The sequence below is a fragment of the Megalops cyprinoides genome, chromosome 13 (assembly GCF_013368585.1).
Source record: "Megalops cyprinoides isolate fMegCyp1 chromosome 13, fMegCyp1.pri, whole genome shotgun sequence".
NCBI lineage: Eukaryota > Metazoa > Chordata > Actinopteri > Elopiformes > Megalopidae > Megalops > Megalops cyprinoides.
The window spans coordinates 1,303,173-1,320,000 of NC_050595.1; the positions used below are offsets into that span (position 1 = coordinate 1,303,173).

The 16,828-nt window shown below is 49.0% G+C and overlaps 3 protein-coding genes across 4 annotated transcripts in view; 2 read left to right on the forward strand and 1 right to left on the reverse strand.

The window, feature by feature from the left end:
- Positions 1-3,863: 3,863 nt before the first annotated feature.
- tradd (tnfrsf1a-associated via death domain) lies at positions 3,864-10,085 on the reverse strand. 2 transcript variants are annotated; one of them, XM_036543922.1, is made up of 6 exons: positions 10,010-10,085; positions 8,004-8,090; positions 7,566-7,725; positions 7,124-7,404; positions 5,196-5,358; positions 3,864-4,209 (listed from the first exon to the last, which is right to left on the reverse strand). In XM_036543922.1, the coding sequence occupies exons 2-6, from the start codon at positions 8,022-8,024 to the stop codon at positions 3,911-3,913; spliced, it is 924 nt and encodes a 307-aa protein (XP_036399815.1). In that variant the 5' UTR covers positions 8,025-8,090; positions 10,010-10,085; the 3' UTR covers positions 3,864-3,910. The 2 variants fall into 2 exon arrangements, with proteins under 2 accessions (XP_036399815.1, XP_036399814.1); XM_036543921.1 differs by lacking the exon at positions 10,010-10,085 and adding an exon at positions 9,574-9,647.
- On the forward strand, positions 9,805-12,863 carry fbxl8 (F-box and leucine-rich repeat protein 8). Its single transcript, XM_036543920.1, has 3 exons — positions 9,805-9,843; positions 10,048-10,192; positions 11,881-12,863. Exons 2-3 carry the CDS (start codon positions 10,056-10,058, stop codon positions 12,860-12,862), a joined length of 1,119 nt encoding a protein of 372 aa, XP_036399813.1. The 5' UTR covers positions 9,805-9,843; positions 10,048-10,055; the 3' UTR covers position 12,863.
- A 2,808-nt stretch (positions 12,864-15,671) lies between these two features.
- Positions 15,672-16,828, forward strand: part of hsf4 (heat shock transcription factor 4) — a 13,999-nt gene continuing 12,842 nt past the window's right edge. The window contains exon 1 of the mRNA XM_036544499.1: positions 15,672-15,979. Coding sequence (XP_036400392.1) covers positions 15,713-15,979 — 267 coding nt within the window. The 5' untranslated portion in view covers positions 15,672-15,712. The remainder of the gene's footprint in view (positions 15,980-16,828) is intronic.

Sequence of the window (16,828 nt, forward strand, 5' to 3'; positions counted from 1 at the left end):
CAACAAGCCAATTTATTTGTTAGCTTAACCAAGTTGACTACACCGCCGTCTTCTTTCTCTTTTTCCTGGGGAATTCTTCTTCTTTGGTTATTCAGGCTCAAGCTGACTTATGGGATAGCGTAGTGTAGTACGTTTGCATACTTCAAAATTTCAACGAATGTAGGTCATCCGGGTACCGTTCAACTACATTAAATGCCTCCTGAGTATTCGGACACCGTACGGATTGTGACGTACTGCTTTTTGCGTACTGTACAGTAAGGCAGTGTGAGTATTTGGATGAGTCTCAGGTTGAATTTCCATCTCCAGTAGCTTCCTGGCCTGTAGCCCTGCTGAGTCAGTGCCTGCATGTGGGAAAGGCCTCGCAGGCGCCCTCAAGTGGACAGTGTCAGTGGAGACACCCCTATCCTCTAATCAACATTCACTCCACTGTGGTGCACTATGGGAGTTGTAGTGTGGAAACTAGCAGCTCGCTGTGCGCCAGAGTGCGGACTGGACTGTCCGCACTCTGGCTCGAGTGTGCAGGGAGTTACAGAGAGGGGAGTCTGACACAGATCGATCCGTCATTCCACAAGGAAGGAGAGGAGCTGTGACACTGATGCTAATACAGCTAATACCTTCCAACCACTGTCCCTGGAACAGGTAGTGATGTCGGTGCTGTTGGCATGAGAGAAACAACCCTCTTTCTCTCTCACACACATACACACAGGTCCAGGAAAAAAATGCCTGGGTAAGATGCCATTATACATGTGTATTAATGTGTGTGTGTATTTCTGTTGTGTGGTAGTAGGTAGCAGTAGTTCCTAGAATGTACTGACATTGTCAAACCTGGAGTCTGAGATTCTTCTCCCACAGACTCCCCTCTAGATCTCTGATACACAGGGGTGTCGGACCGTGGGTAATGGTGGACCTGGGTAACCAGGGCCCTGCATGGATGGGGGGCCCTCCAAAAGCCTTGGAAATAAATTGATTTTGGTTTCTAATTTTGCTAATTATGATACATTCTGTTATTACAGAAATAAATAATAACTTCCATGATAAGTTCTGCTTATCTGCCTGTTGTTTCCTTTATCTGCCTGCTCCCCCCCCCCCCCCCCCCCCCCACACCTCAAAAGCAAAAGTGGTTTGATCCTCCGGTGCGCAAATCTATTGTGCAAATAACGTGGCTAACAAGCGCAGTCAGTGGCTTTCACCAATTCTGAAATCAAAATCAGGATTTCAGAAGCGCAAGGAGCGCAGAGAGTGGGAGAGAAAGCTAAAAGAGTGCAGGCAACTGCGGACGAGTTTCTTTCAGAAAACAGGTGAGCCTAAAGTGCCAAACAGCCTAAATATATTGCAGTAACGTAAGCTACCTTGCTAACAAGCGATTAGCTAGTTAGCAGTCATTCATAACAAGCACAAGCTGATAAAGAAGCAGGAGCACACCACTGTGTCTGGGGCTATTTGTTGCTACGCCCCTGCAGATACACCACTACAGACACGGCAAACCTGTGTCTGTTAGCCACAAGGCAGCTTTCAGCTGCTGAATCCTCTTTCTGCTGCAGTGGAGAAATATTAGCAATATGGCCATATATATGGCTGACAGATCCTCCCCTAAAAGAACATAGAGGAACACACAACACTCCAGAAGCCAGTGGAGGTGTGAAAGGTATACAGACCAAATACTATCCTGTCCCTCTAAGGCCTCAACACGAATTATTTTCATAAGCAAACCCTCAATGGCGATGTGTTGTACTCTTCCACTGGTTCTCTGGTCAAGACTGTAGAATCTGGTAATGATGGCAGTCAGGCAGTTCCCTCCTATAGCCACTTTCCCCCTCGGCTTACCTCCATGTTGTTGAAACCACTCTGGATGGCCCAGTTCAGCTTGTTTCTGGAAGGGAGGTAGGTGTTTCAATTGTTAACATTTAGAAAACACGTGTTTGCCAAGGATTTTTTGGTCTCTCTGCATGTCTAGGAACAAGTGCTGAAACTGCATTTTATCTAGTTTTAAACGCAGCCATCTCCTTACACTAGATGGCGCTAAAAGCTACATGAAACGTAGTGTTAATCTGAACCACTTTTTAACGTCATCAAAACAAACCTCTTCCTCGATCATCAAGGCGTGATTCAGAGCAGATGCGGTCGATTTTCACACCCTCCAAGCTACTGACTGCTTACTTATATAATTGTTTTAGGTTAACAAATCAATCAGGCCCTGCTTGTGGCAAATTTATGACTCAGAGCGAAATGATTTCATATGCTTCTGGCTGGCTCGCCTTCATAAATCAAGACTCAGATTTGGACTAGAGCAATTAAGTCCATTGATCAGCTGCACGGCCAGCAGTGATTGGAAGCAGCGCAGTCTGATATAAACAGAGAAAACAAGTGCCTGTAATGGCCACAGTCCACATCTGAATTTCACATTCAGATTTTTATTCCAACGTGCATCACGGTTACAACAGAACACTGAAGAGACAGCAGCGTTTTAGAGGAATCCACGGGGTACTGGCGTGAAACCCAGGCGTCAGAAAACTGAAACGAAACGTCACTTTTATTCCCCGAAATGAAAACGAGACATTTGCCTTATCGCTGATCAGTGGAAGTGAAGGTGACAAGCTGAAGAACATACTAGATCTTATCTCAGCCCTCACACTACACAGTGGCATTAACACTGCAATGGCCTCTGAGAAAAGCCGCTGGGGAAAATTCTGTAATGAAAGCATGTGACTTTCCTCTCAGCGAGAGATGCTTCACAGCGCAGCCTCCTGCAAGCGATGAGGACGCAGGCCCACAGACCTCCGGCTGCTTCAAAGCTCCGGCTTCACTCTGCCATCCCGAGAGAGCGCCACGCTATTTTAGCAGCTCCGTTACTAAAATACGTTCTGAAATTCTGCCGTGCTTTCTGCCTAACACATACATCAGACGACAACAGGTAACCTCAAAAGAACCCTGTGTAAAGTTTTACACTTTTCAGACTTAAAGCCTTTATTGTCATTAAAAAAAATCCAATAAAAATCTTCAATACCAGTACAAATTGATTTTTTTCCAAATGCATAGGTCACATACATGAAATACATCATTTATCCCCATCAGCATTGGAAGACACAGCTCGTGTTCATCAAGTGCTGCCTGTACGGGGCCAACAGCGAAAAAGGGGAAACATAAAGGTAAGGCTTAAAAATCAGTTTTCCCTCACCTCCCCCTACCCTGCGCCTCCCCCTACCCTGCGCCTCCGCCTACCCGGCGCCTCCCCCTACCCTGCGCCTCCCCCTACCCTGCGCCTCCCCCTACCCGGCGCCTCCCCCTACCCTGCGCCTCGCCCTACCCTGCGCCTCCCCCTACCCGGCGCCTCGCCCTACCCTGCGCCTCCCCCTACCCTGCGCCTCCCCCTACCCTGCGCCTCCCCCTACCCGGCGCCTCGCCCTACCCTGCGCCTCCCACAGTCTGATCTGAACTTTGACATCAGGCAGCTTGGCAACCAATCCACTTCGTGAGGAGAGTGAGACAAAAAGATAGAGTCTGGAAGAACAAAAATGTGTTGATTGAACAGACACATACGCACACACAAACACAGGCAAACACACACCCTCACATGCAAGCACACACACACACAAACTCTCAGACTCATGTATTCATACAGACATGCACACACACACATACGCACACACACACACACACACACACACACACACACAGATCCTCAAGAATTCATACACACACATACACACGCATGCACATACGCACATGTGCGCGCGCGCACACACACACACACACACACACACATAGATCCTCAAGAATTCATACACAAACACGCAGACTCATATATTCATACAGACATGCACACACGCACGCACGCACGCACGCACGCACGCACGCACGCACGCACGCACACGGCCTCAGAGAGCATGCATTTTGCTCCTTTTTGCTCAGGTCACTCCTTTGGCTGGATGCCCAGCATGATCTCTGCGAGGCCGATGAGTTTGTTCTCCTCCAGGGCGGCGATGAGCCGGCCGAGACGGGCCCCCTTGCCCTCCGCCTGGATGAAGCGGCTCAGCAGCTGATAGGCCTGCTCGTACAGCCCCTCCCGCTCATACTCGTACGCCAGGTTGTCGATGGCGGGACCCTTGAGGGCACGGCAGGTCTTCTGCAGGGTTCGTCCCACCTTCTTCCAGTCCCGCCCCACATTGGTGGCGAATCGCTGGTGGTCGGCCGACGTCAGCTGGCGGTCATCTGAAAACACCAACACGGTGTGAGAATTACAAAAACACGCCATCTGAGACAGGCAGCGGCAAAACACACGCTTCTGTACTGGGGGTGCTCTCATGGCTAAAGGCCTTCTTACCCTCAGAGGCCAGCCTAACACCTTTCAGCTGTGGGGAGAACCCCATGCTCTGAAGTCTGCAAAGCTGGGCTGGGCGTGGAGCCCCAGGGGGAAGCACAGAGGAAAATGGGCTTTTGCCATCTGGACAATACATTTTCATTTTCTCATTCAGCCTTATACTACGGCCTCTACTCTTTCCACACTCCACAAGCCTGTGGTTTTCCTGCATAAAATCAATAGGGCTTTGAATGTGGTAGAGTGGAGGCAAGAACAGGAAGACCAACCCTGAGCAGAGGACAGGCGATCTGCCACTTTACTGACTCACAGCAGGGAACACACCAATGCCACAGTGAACCACAACAGCAACAGACTACAAAATCCACCTTTCCCTCCTCCCTTACCCCTAAGGAAAGGTTACAGTCACACTGCAGGGGACATCTGACATCTCTGGCTCACACACAGCTGCACATCCCTTCCTCAGTACATGAAAACTTCACTCAGATTTTACAAACTAATGTGGAGTTCTGGGGACACTGAGGGCATCAGTGCCTCCGTCTGACGGGACAGCAGCAGCTTGCAGGGAGGCTGCAGAGATAACACCTGCATGTTCAGCTGAAAGGTAACAAATCTGCCGCGGCTATCACCTCTGGCTGATTTACGGGACAAAAACAATGCTGAGATAATATAAATAGCTGGGGGGGTCATAGCAGCGTTTGGGGGGGGGGGGGGGGGAGGTGACGGGGAGGATTACTGGAGCATCGTAGGTCCTCTCATGAGCTCATGATGTTTGAAAAGTCCATAACACTCGAAGCCATTGCGGTATGGCTGAACATGTTCTCCATTTCTCTCATCATAGTAAAGAGAACCCAACTGCATCTCATCCATTCGCTCTTACCAAACATTCTCTTCTGAAACAGGAAGCAGTTATCTGGCACCACGGGAACTTCCTGTTTAATGGCAGAAGGCGGTCCGGAGTTGGAGGGGCTCCGGTCGGCCAACGCCAAGGTCCGCAGCTGCTGCTCCAGCCGGGAGACCTCATCATCCTGCAGACGGTCCGGCTAGCAGCACAGGAAATGACATCGTCAACGCACGACAGAGAAACACTCCACAGCGCACTACCACACAGCACCACAAATAACTCAGGCCAGTGGCAGCTCTGTACAGCCCAGAACCAAAGAAAACCCCACCCCGTGACAGTTAAATGCTAAACACCAAAGAGCACACTGCCACACAGTGGCACAATACCCTCATAACACAAAGCTTCACGCTACGCAAAGACATGCTTGCACACAGCATTTCACAGGACTGCATACCAGCATGATTATTCAATCCAATGCTTAATATCAATGTTTATTTTTCTTTCCATATTCTGGTATTTATTAACATACATGATGTGAAACAGCCAGCCACAGAGCCTCTGGGCAACAGTGTTCAGTAAAGAGCTCACATCAAAGTATCAGGACAGGAACTTGCGTAATACTTGAAGAAGGCAAAATGTTTCCCAGCTCCCCCACTTCTCATTTACTCAATGTCTGAAATATGGCAAAGCACCCGCAGAACAAGCTGCTAAGAATGAGAACCTGAAGATTGCAGGTCAGAATGTTCGGAGGTTGTGGGCGCCATAAGGAGTGTGTTTACCCAGCCACGGCAATTTCCTTCCGGCAGAAATATAAAATTTCCTGCAAACTTCGTTTACTGATATTTTCCAATATAAATTGAATTCCGCAAATTGTAACATATTCACAGGATTTTAGCTTTAAAAAAGTTTCTCAGTAAACAACTGTTTCTCTGTGTGTGCCAGCCGATGCTTATACCCCTCCGGTTAGGTCCAAACTGGACTGGTACAGTCCACAGCAGACACCTGTTGCACCTGTCACCCTGACCCATACCCCCCCCCCCCCCCCCCCCCCCCGTGCCATAACTGATCCTCTGAAATTTCACTGTCTCTTTCTGCTCTCTCATCTGCTGCCTAGCAACCAACCCTTAGCAACATCAGTGTTTAAGATGGACATGGCTGCTTAAGGACAAGACAAGACAGAGAGACAGAGTGAGGGATGGAGAGAGAAAGGGACTGGGAGTGGAGGAATAAAGGAAAAAGAGGAAAATAGGGGCAGGGAAGAAACGGTCTGAGCTTCACTCAATAATCACATGCATCCTGTTTCTCCAAAATACAATCATCTTATTGGCATCTATATCTACAAAACATCAAGAAGCAGACTGCATCCGGCCAAGATTGAAAAGTATAAGTGTTTCCCCAGCAGCAAAGACAGGTAAGGAAAAGAAAGAAAATATTTGCTGTATTAAAATGTGCGTTTCCATCTGAAGCCGTTTGCTCGCTGCTGGAATGCTGGCCAGACTCCGCCTCCCTGGCTGTGCCCTCCAATGGGAAGCGCTTTGCAAGCCAATATGGAAGGAGGACGTGGCAGCTATGGTTTCATCACTTCCATGTGCGTTTAGACTCTCTGTTAAAGGGCAGCAGCACCGGCTCACCTGTGAGAGAGGTGCTCACAGACCCGCTGTTCCTCCCCTCACCTGTGAGAGAGGTGCTCACAGACCCGCTGTTCCTCCCCTCACCTGTGAGAGAGGTGCTCACAGACCCGCTGTTCCTCCCCTCACCTGTGAGAGAGGTGCTCACAGACCCGCTGTTCCTCCCCTCACCTGTGAGAGAGGTGCTCACAGTCCTGCTGTTCCTCCCCTCACCTGTGAGAGAGGTGCTCACAGTCCTGCTGTTCCTCCCACCTGTGAGAGAGGTGCTCACAGACCCGCTGTTCCTCCCCTCACCTGTGAGAGAGGTGCTCACAGACCCGCTGTTCCTCCCCTCACCTGTAAGTGATGGATGTGATGTAGACAGAGGTCCTGGTCGTCCAAGCAGAAGTCAAGGATGTTGTCTCCAGCCTTCAGCTGGGTGTCCACCACCAGCTCATCCGGGCCAGGCAGAACCCGTCCGACGTGCTGAACAAAGAACTGCTGCACGGAGCCGGTGCCGTAGCTCTCCAGAAACCTTCGGCATGCGGCCTCGTCCACAAACTTCACCTCCACCCCCAGCTGGGGGTCAGCATCGTGCAGCTTCAGGATCTCATAGCCATCCAGGCCACCTGCAGCGTCTGAGGTTAGAGCCAGGGGGGGATGGGGGGAGTGGGGGGCGGGGGAGGGGGGGGGAGAGAGAGAGTGGAACAAATGGAAGTTATGTCACCATAACAGCAGCAGCAGCAGTGCTGTGACTTGGATCTGCAGACCTATAGTGGGGGACGACCCCTCCACTCACCTGACAGCGTTAGCCTGATGACTTTGAAAAGGTTGAATTTCCTGTCCGGGTCCTTATAGGCAGCAAGCAGGTCAAAATGAGGACATGCAGAGCGCAGAAACAGGAACACACAGCCTGCCCAGGCGCCGTTCTGCACTGGAGTGCTATTCGTGGTCATTTTCTGAAAAATTCATGGAAGGAGGAAAAAAAACAGACTGATGAAATGCTCAGTGAGGGAGTCAGGCAATCATGTGTGGAGGAAAATGGCTGACCAGATCAGAGCACATGAGGCTCGATATTTGAAGAAATATTAAAACATTTAATTAATGAGCATTTATTCCACTCCAGATCCATTCCATTTCCACTCCAGATGGCACAGCCTCTCGTGTGTGAGGGGAGCATTGCTGAAAAGGCCACGCCCCCTGGCTCCCCTCCCTCAAGTTCTGCAGGTAGCCTCACCTTTCCAGCATTCTTCTCCATTGTTTCAGCATCACTGGCAGAAGCGTCCCGTCAGCACAGGCCTCCTCCTTACCACTGCATGCCCCACTGCAGAAGTGCATCCAACATCAAAAACAACATAATTCAATTCACAAGACCCTCTGGAATGAAACGCATCGTCCTTGTCTCATGCACACCATCAAGACTCCACCACCAAACACAAAGATACGTTTTTATTTAACTTAGAGACACAAGTTCTTAATGCCTTCTGGCCATAAGTCATTTCACGAGAGAGAGTATAATACCTTCAAATTACCTTCACGCTGATATCGAAGGTGATTTACGTCAGCACTGTGTGCAACAGTGATGACCGCAATGACTTACGTTAACAAATCTGCGCTATAACTTTCTCAAACCGAAATCACGGGTCAGTGTCATAAAAGTGAAAGTCAAACAGAAACCGCACTCATTCTGTTATGGCCAAGGAACGATATCAATCGTAAAGAGGAAAGAGATTTAACACAATGTCAGCATTTAAAAGACACAATTTTACATTTGTTTGCTTCATTTAATCGTGTAGTCATTGCTGTGAAATGATTATGAAATCTGCACATACTTGTAATTTCTTTTGCTTTGATTAAGATTCGCTCTCTGGTTCTCGACATCTTAATTCTCATATCTACCATATCTCATGCGGCGCTGTTGACACTGGATCGTGGCAAGCCAAACTACCCCTTAATTTGTGAAAACTTTGGTTTAAGAGCTTTTATCATCCGATTGCTACTGCTATGTTATTTACAAGCGACTGTCTACTCGGCACTAAAATCCCCGTTTCCCGTAAACCTATGCAGTCTTCCTCCAACAAAAAGACACCAAATCGGTGGACTTCCCCAAGATGACTCGCTGAACCGCGACAGTTTTTAAAGTACACTTGTCATGCGACACGCAACAGGCTTTCATGCACAGGAAATGGTCGAGAGATGGAAGGCCGACACGAAACTGTCGAAAAAGCGAAAAGTCGGCTGTGGAAGTAGCAGGCTAAAGAGCAGACATCTGCAGTTTCCACGTCGCTAGCTGGCTGTGCGGGCCAGCAGACGCCTGCGTTTCGCGGTGCCACTCCCCCGCATTGCCGCATTCCACGCATCACATGACGCGTGAAATTCCTAAACTTTCTGGGACGGAACAACTTCGTGTCCTCTGTTAGGGAAGCTACGCTGTGACAGTTTGGATTTGTTGATCGATCCTTATTTCTCACTCTGACAGCAGTAAAAGCGAGCGAGCCGAAGAGTAGGCTGCAACATAACAATAATAGGCTATTCTGCGCCATGCAGCACAGATTAGTTTAACTAACTACCCCCGGATCTGGTACAGATGGACAGTCTAGGGCGCTAGCTATCCGGCGATGACACGGTGCAAGCTGGGTAGCTGCTTGTTAGCCAACTAGCTAGCTAACCTATATCGGATCAGAAGACTGATCTAATGACTAATGCTTTTCAATAACAGCCCATAGTTGGGAAGCTAGCCGGCTACACAAGTGTAGAAGTATTTTTCATATCTTCAAAATCAAACCAACACAGCTAGGGTAACTTACCAAGCCAAAGTTTGCGTAAGTGGCACGCAACTTCTTCACTAGACACATAGCTGTCCGCACACTCACAGAGGGACACATTCACAAGAATACGCAGCGCATCCGATTGGACCGAGGAAGACCAAGGCACACTGCGATTGGTGCAGAGAATACCGTTTCTGATTCCCGATTGGTCTGTTCTACCCCATGTCCCATGACGTATAAGGAAAAACGTTCGCAGTAACTTTTCCGTCAGTGCACATAGGAAAGTGTCATGGCAGAGTAGGGTACCCGGTAAGTGTTACTGCCGTTTACCGTTCAAACGGAGATTAATATTGCTTGGCAATGTGATACAGTGATATTTTACTGAGTACTGCACAGTAATATATTAAGCTTAAAATCAGAACGGTTGTTGGTGGACTTTTATCGAACAATGGCAGCTTGGCAAGACATTACTTACTAAATGTAGTTTTTTTGGGCTCTTTTCCTGTCACGCAGCCTGACACATGGAGTTTCCCGAGGAGGTCCTGGCGCACATCTTTTCCTACCTGCCGCTCTGGGACAGGTACAGCGCGTCCCAGGTGTGCAGGGCGTGGTCCCAAACCATGAGCCACCCCTCCGTCTGGTATTACACCGAGGTGAGGTGCGTGAGCCCGCTCCAGCGTTCCACACCCTTCTCAGATAGCTGTAAAATGCATGCCCGTGGAAACAACAAAGCACTTAATTGCACTTTGTACGAGATAAGTGTGTCTGCTGGATGTGAAAAATGTAACATTAAATTCACTCACATCTTGTGTGTCGCTCTGGACGAGAGCATCTGCAAACTGACAAAATGTAAATGTAAGCACAGGTCTTCACGACCAGCCAGAATCCTCGGAACATCCCCTCAAAGATTTTCATGCTTAAACAAGTCAGATTATTCAGGAAGACTCTTCAGCACAAAGGGCCACACTTCTGTACTCATTTAATCCTTGCGTAGATTGCTTTAGTGCATGTCACCAGGACAAATAAGGGCAGAGATGGTCATAAAAGCAGCATTATATCATAGTCTAGACCTGATGTCCTCCCACTGATGTGTTAGAGCAGCACTACCCTATATTAAACTCTCATAACGGGAGCCAGACAGCGGATATGTACAGGTCATGGGAACCAAGGTGAGTTCCAAAGGGGTGTAGAGCTTCTTTTTACTGAAAGAGTTAGCTTATATATGTCGTTTATTTCACTCACGAAGATCAAATAGCATAAGGTGTATCAAAAGACCTTGGAAAAATAACGTAACAAAGGCATGCAGGCTACCTGTATCTGGGTAAGTTGCATCATATTTCAGCCTGGCATATGGACTTTCCTCAGGCAATAAACACCATGTGCAACCCTAATAAAAACCCTGTTATGTCACTATGAAATAAAAACAGATTTATTATTAGATAAAAATAGATTAAAGCCTTCGTTTGAAGTTTTAGGTTTGCTGTCTTTAATAGGGCTGGGCGGTATATCGAATAGCTATTTTTAGCGCAATAACAGCTATCCCCGGTATGTGGCGTTAGGTTTCTTCCCGTATTGTTTCCCTTTAGTCAGACCCGATGCGGGAGCACACCTCCAGCTTTCCGAGGCCATGTGAAATGCTTCCGGGGGAAAAAACGCCACTCGTATCCAGTGTTGGTGGGTGAGCTGGAAACAGGGGAAGCCCGAACACTACCTTTAAATCTATCATTACTTTCAACCTGTTCCCCTTTATCCTCCTTGATTAACAATAAAAGAAATAATTCACAGAATAATCGACACAAATTAGAATAAATGATTATGCTCGTGAAACACCGCAGATTGTCTGAAATTTGTGTACTATTGCGATATAGCTGTTATTGCGCTAAAAATACCTATTTGATATATGACCACGGCTATACCCCCCAGCCCTACGTCGCATCTGTACTTTCATATGAATGGCAGTTTTGAGCTACGCCACTGTGATTGCATCTGTATATTGCCAGAGAAATTACAGATAATTAATGGTTCCGCCTGTGAGTGTGTTCCTGAGAGGTTCTGCCTGTGAGTGTGTAGCTGAGAGGTTCCACCTGTGAGTGTGTACCTGAGAGGTTCCACCTGTGAGTGTGTAGCTGAGAGGTTCCATCTGTGAGTGTGTAGCTGAGAGGTTCCATCTGTGAGTGTGTAGCTGAGAGGTTCCTTCTGTGAGTGTGTTCCTGAGAGGTTCCGCCTGTGAGTGTGTTCCTGAGAGTTTCCGCCTGTGAGTGTGTACCTGAGAGGTTCCACCTGTGAGTGTGTACCTGAGAGGTTCCACCTGTGAGTGTGTAGCTGAGAGGTGCGTCTCCGGCACAGGTGTGAGGCGGGGATGGAGGGGCTCGGGCTGCAGCAGTTCTGCCAGCTGCTGAGGATGGTGAAGCGGCTGAAGATCTCGGTGCGGCAGCTGAAGGAGGCAGCGAGCCGCGCCATGGCGGTGCGGGTCCTGAACCACGCCACTGTGCGGGACAACCACCTGAGCGCGCTCTGCGTGTCCTGCACTGGGGACTTCCCGCTCTTCTACGCCGGCGATGACATCCTGCGTGGCGTGGAGGCGGTGCTGCAGGACGAGGACAGCGGCCTGTCCCTGCGGGAGGTGGACCTGCGTGACATGCCCTTCACCCTGAGTGATGCACTGGTGCGGAGCCTGGCCCAGCGCAGCCCCTGCCTGCACTCGCTCTACATCAACAACCAGACGCTGGTGTGCAACGTCACCCCTGACACCGTCCGGGAGGTGCTGGCATCCTGCCCCGAGCTCCGCACCCTGGGAGTGTTTTATGCTAGCCTATCAGAGGAGGTTCTGGCCGAGCTGCTCCGCCCACAGCGGCCCCCGTTCGCCCTGCTGGAGCTGTTCTGTGAGCGCTCTGATAAGTACGTCTCCACCATCTCCGATGAACTGTGGGTCGCCCTGCGTGAGAGGCACCCGGCGCTGGCGGTCAACGTGGTGCTGAACCACACCCTGCCCGCCAAGAAGTTCCTGAAGATCCTGCAGCCCAGCCTGCCGGTGCGCGAGCTGGAGCTGCTCACCTACACCTACCTGGTGGACGAGGTGCGCTTTGCGGCCACCAGCTACAGCGGCACGCTGGAGAAGCTGGTGCTGCAGACCACGTCCTCGCCCGAGCTGGACGCCGCGCTGGTGGGCGTGGCCGAGTGCTGCTCCCGCCTCCGCGAGGTGCACTGCTACTGTGTGGTGTCACATGACGTGGTGCGGGCCTTCCTCACCCACTGCCCGCAGCTGTGGAGGTACACTCTGAAAACACAGAAAGAGAAGCACCCCTGGACCTGTACTCTGCTGAAGTGAAGAGGAAGGAGAGAAGGAGGGAGGGAGAGAGAGGGAGTGAGGAGTATGGGGGGGGGGGGGGGGGGGGGGGGAGAGTGTCAGAAACTCAGTTTGTGAGAATGACCAGCAGCAGTGTGGTACAGTGGGGAGGAGCAGCAGTGTGGTACAGTGGGGAGGAGCAGCAGTGTGGTACAGTGGGGAGGAGCAGCAGTGTGGTACAGTGGGGAGGAGCAGGACAGCACTGTGGTACAATGGTATAGCAAGGCTTGTGACTCAGAGCAGGCAGGGTTGACTCAGCAGTGGGCCAGTGCTGCTAAGTAAATGTAATTAGTGATCTGAAACAGTATGGTACTCTAGCACTGCATTTATGAGCTCACAAATACATTCTTTTGCATTCTGTAAATTTGGTATAGTTACATGTCATATGCACATGCACTGTATATGTATGAACTCTGCTAAAGAGTTTTTGATTTATTTCATTAATTCATAAGAGCATCATCAAAAGGGACTGTGTGGTAATGGAAATTATGCAAAAAAAAAAAAACACTGCAAAAAGTCTTCTTGAACCCGGACAATCTTCTTCAAAAAGGAATGAGGACTTCCCCTCTCAGCAGGTAAACTGTTCAGCCATTTCTTTGCAGGCTGTCAGTCTCACCAAAGCCCGGTGCTTTTACTGTGCCTTTGTATTCAGCATGCTGGGGTTAACCCAGAAAAGGTTTCACAATGTGCCAGAGTCACTCTGTGCCCCTGTTTATACTGAATCAGAGCCGATGGCCATATGTGGCTTTTTACAGAAATCTTTCAGGAGAAACTATTAAAAAGAGGTTAGCATTAACGGCTGTCTGTGTGCTCTACCTCCAAATAGTCACTCATCAGTGGCAGGGCTTAATATTCTTTTTTGAATATTATGAATGGATTTATGATGGAATCTCATTTCCAGGTGAAGCTACAGTGCTAGTTAGCCATGCTATGTACTGTATCAATACTGAGTTTCTATGAGAGTCTGTTACTGATGGGGTGAAAGCAAAGGTTACACACCATCAGAGGTCAGTCTTGCTGTCAGGGGGAGAGAGAGAGCTGTTGCCAACGTGACAGACTGTCATGGGGGGCCTCCTCTCCTAAAGGTTATGTAATTAAATCATGATTCAGTTCTGCTACAACCTCACTGCAATTTCATATTTTCACTTAATTTCATATACTTATTTTTGATATTTGTCAACAAGCGTCTTTCTAATAGATGATAATGTGTATGTGAGTATTCAGATGGGTAAGTGGATATGGGCTGAATGAGCTGACCATCGGCCAAACTACTGCGATGAACTGCTATTAATCTAAAACAACCCTTCTATTTACACAAATTAAAACAGATCAACTACATAAACCTTTTCTTTGTCATGGTCCATCTTCATCATGCCAGATAACCAACTGCTTAAAAATCGGTTCTTTCCCCAATGTACAGGAATGTAACTTTAAATTAACTTAATTTTATTAATTTTATTTTAATTCCACGTGCCAGCACTGGAACAAACCAAAGGATCATGCACAGTTAGTCCAGCGACAATTTTCAATTCATCCGCCGAAAACGTAGCTATCACGGAATGGCCACATGTATTTGACTTTGCAATAAACCTATTACAATTCTGCACAGTATAATGCACGTGTACGATTTGTCAGAAGCATAAAAGTATGAGTACATTCAAATTGTGTTTGAATAAAGGTGAGAAGCAGCAGCTCAGGCCTCTTTTTGTGCCACACCATGCTGGTTTGTTTGTGGTTTTTAGTGTTTTATAATTAGCAGCAGTTAATGAGGAAGTGCAGGCTGGAGGCTGCAGTAACACCGTACTGATGGCAGGGATATTGCATCACACTGCAGGAGAGGAGCTGTATACGTCCGGACACACACACATAAACCAGGAAGCCAGACGCTTACTTTAACTCTGAGTTATTGCGTAACACTGATTATCACACACACACCCAAATTTATCATGAAGTTACTAACTGACTGACTTTACACAATCACATGAATAAACATACACAGGGAAACAAATACACACCAACACACACACACGCACAGACACACAAATGCATGCACACCCACACACATGAACACACACACACACACACAGACATGCAGTACACACATAAAGACACACACACACACACAGACATGCAGTACACACATAAAGACACACACACACACAGACATGCAGTACACACAAAGACACACACACACACAGCTCTCTCTCCCCCCCTTCCCGTCTCTCTCTATCTCTCTCTCTCCCATCTCTCTCTCCCACCTCTCCCATCTCTCTCACCCTCTCTCCCTCTCTCTCTCTCTCCCTCCCTCCCTCTCCCATCTCTCTCTCTCTCTCTCTCTCTCCCTCTCTCTCTCTTCCTCTCTCTCCCATCTCTCAACCTCTCCCTCTCTCTCTCTCTCTCTCCCATCTCTCTCACCCTCTCTCTCTCTCTCCCATCTCTCTCCCTCCCTCTCTCTCCCTCTCTCTCTCTCCCTCTCTCTCTCTCTCTCTCTCTCTCCCATCTCTCTCACCCTCTCTCTCTCTCTCTCTCCCTCTCTCTCTCTCTCTCTCCCATCTCTCTCTCCCTCCCTCTCTCTCTCTCTCTCTCTCCCATCTCTCTCTCCCTCCCTCTCTCTCTCTCTCTCTCTGCCTCTCTCTCTCTCTCCGGGCATGCGGGGTGCATTGTGCTGAGTGCAGTGGCCACAGCTACGCGCTGGTATTCAGCTCTTTGTGTGTCTGCCTTTGTGCTGGGCCGCTTTGTGTCATTATGGGGCCCCATTGTTGGGCGAGTGCGTGCTGGTGAGGCAGCGGGGGTTTGTGCTGACGTTGGGGTGCGAGGGACAGAGGGGCTGATATGGCCAGGGGACCGGGTCACAGCGAGAGTCAGTCAGCAGGGGAAGGGCCGTGCGCGAGCTGGCATGGAATAGGACAGGCCGCCACACGCACACACGCACACACGCCCCGAACGCAGCCACACGCGCAGACACACGCAGCCATGCAGGAGTCTCCCGGATCCCTGGGCATGGACGGAGGTTACGGCAGCAACGTCCCCGCCTTCCTCACCAAACTCTGGACGCTGGTGGAGGACCCCGAGACCAACCACCTTATCTGCTGGAGCGCGGTGAGTGTCCCCACCGGCCCGGCACCCGGCACCCGGCAACCCGGCACCCGGCAGCCAGGCTCCTCTCTCTCTCCACAGGCCTCTGAAGCCTCAGAATGTTTGTTTTCCTCAGGAAAAAAACACTTTTTCAGTGGTTGTTTTTATTTTTAATATTTTCGATGTCTCCGACAGAGTGGGTTACTGTCTGTTTGATACTACATCACAGGCGTATATCATGGAAGGGACAGATAGAATGGCTGACATCATCTTTCCAGCAAATTATCGTTTTTGTCAGGTTTTTGTTGAGGTTAATATGACTGTTTGCCGTTTATACAGTTTGGGGCAAGCCTCAATGCTTACAGGGAGAAAGGAGGAGAGAAAGATTGCTTTTTATGGATATAGATGTGCTATTTCATAAGACAGGCTGAGAGCACTGTCCTGAAGATGACTGATCACTACCAAAGTTATGGAGACAGCAAAGTGAGACTCTGGGCCTGGTGGTGCTCATCATAAGCAGACGATATTAAGAATCAGGACCTTTGCCAAAGGAAAGGGGGGAAAAACACACCAAATTAGCAGCAGCTGTGCTGGACTCCAGTGTAAAGTCCTCTGTGAGTAACGCTGTCCTGGAGGGGAAGACTTCTCTCACTGCATAAAGCTCTGGAGCCCAACACACACTGCTGACGTCGGTCACTAAACAGCCTGTGGCTGGACAAGCTTATGTCAACACAATATGTGAAAGTTTTAGAACAATGCCGAGACCTTTAGACAGTGTGGCAAATAATACTAATAATAATAACAACAACAACAACACTAATAATAACAATAATGTATCCCAACAGTACAGACACCTGTCCTCATGACAATGTG

Bases quoted from the DNA above. Each gene is read 5' to 3' on its own strand.
- tradd (XM_036543922.1), bottom strand. From the start codon at position 8,024: ATGGAGAAGAATGCTGGAAAG. The intron at 7,405-7,565 runs GTGAGTGGAGGG...CTCTAACCTCAG, and splicing joins CATCAGGCTAACGCTGTCAG to ACGCTGCAGGTGGCCTGGAT. The intron at 4,210-5,195 runs GTAAGAGCGAAT...TGGTGTTTTCAG, and splicing joins GTTTCAGAAGAGAATGTTTG to ATGACCGCCAGCTGACGTCG.
- fbxl8 (XM_036543920.1), top strand. From the start codon at position 10,056: ATGGAGTTTCCCGAGGAGGTCCTGGCGCACATCTTTTCCTACCTGCCG. The intron at 10,193-11,880 runs GTGCGTGAGCCC...TCTCCGGCACAG, and splicing joins TGGTATTACACCGAGGTGAG to GTGTGAGGCGGGGATGGAGG.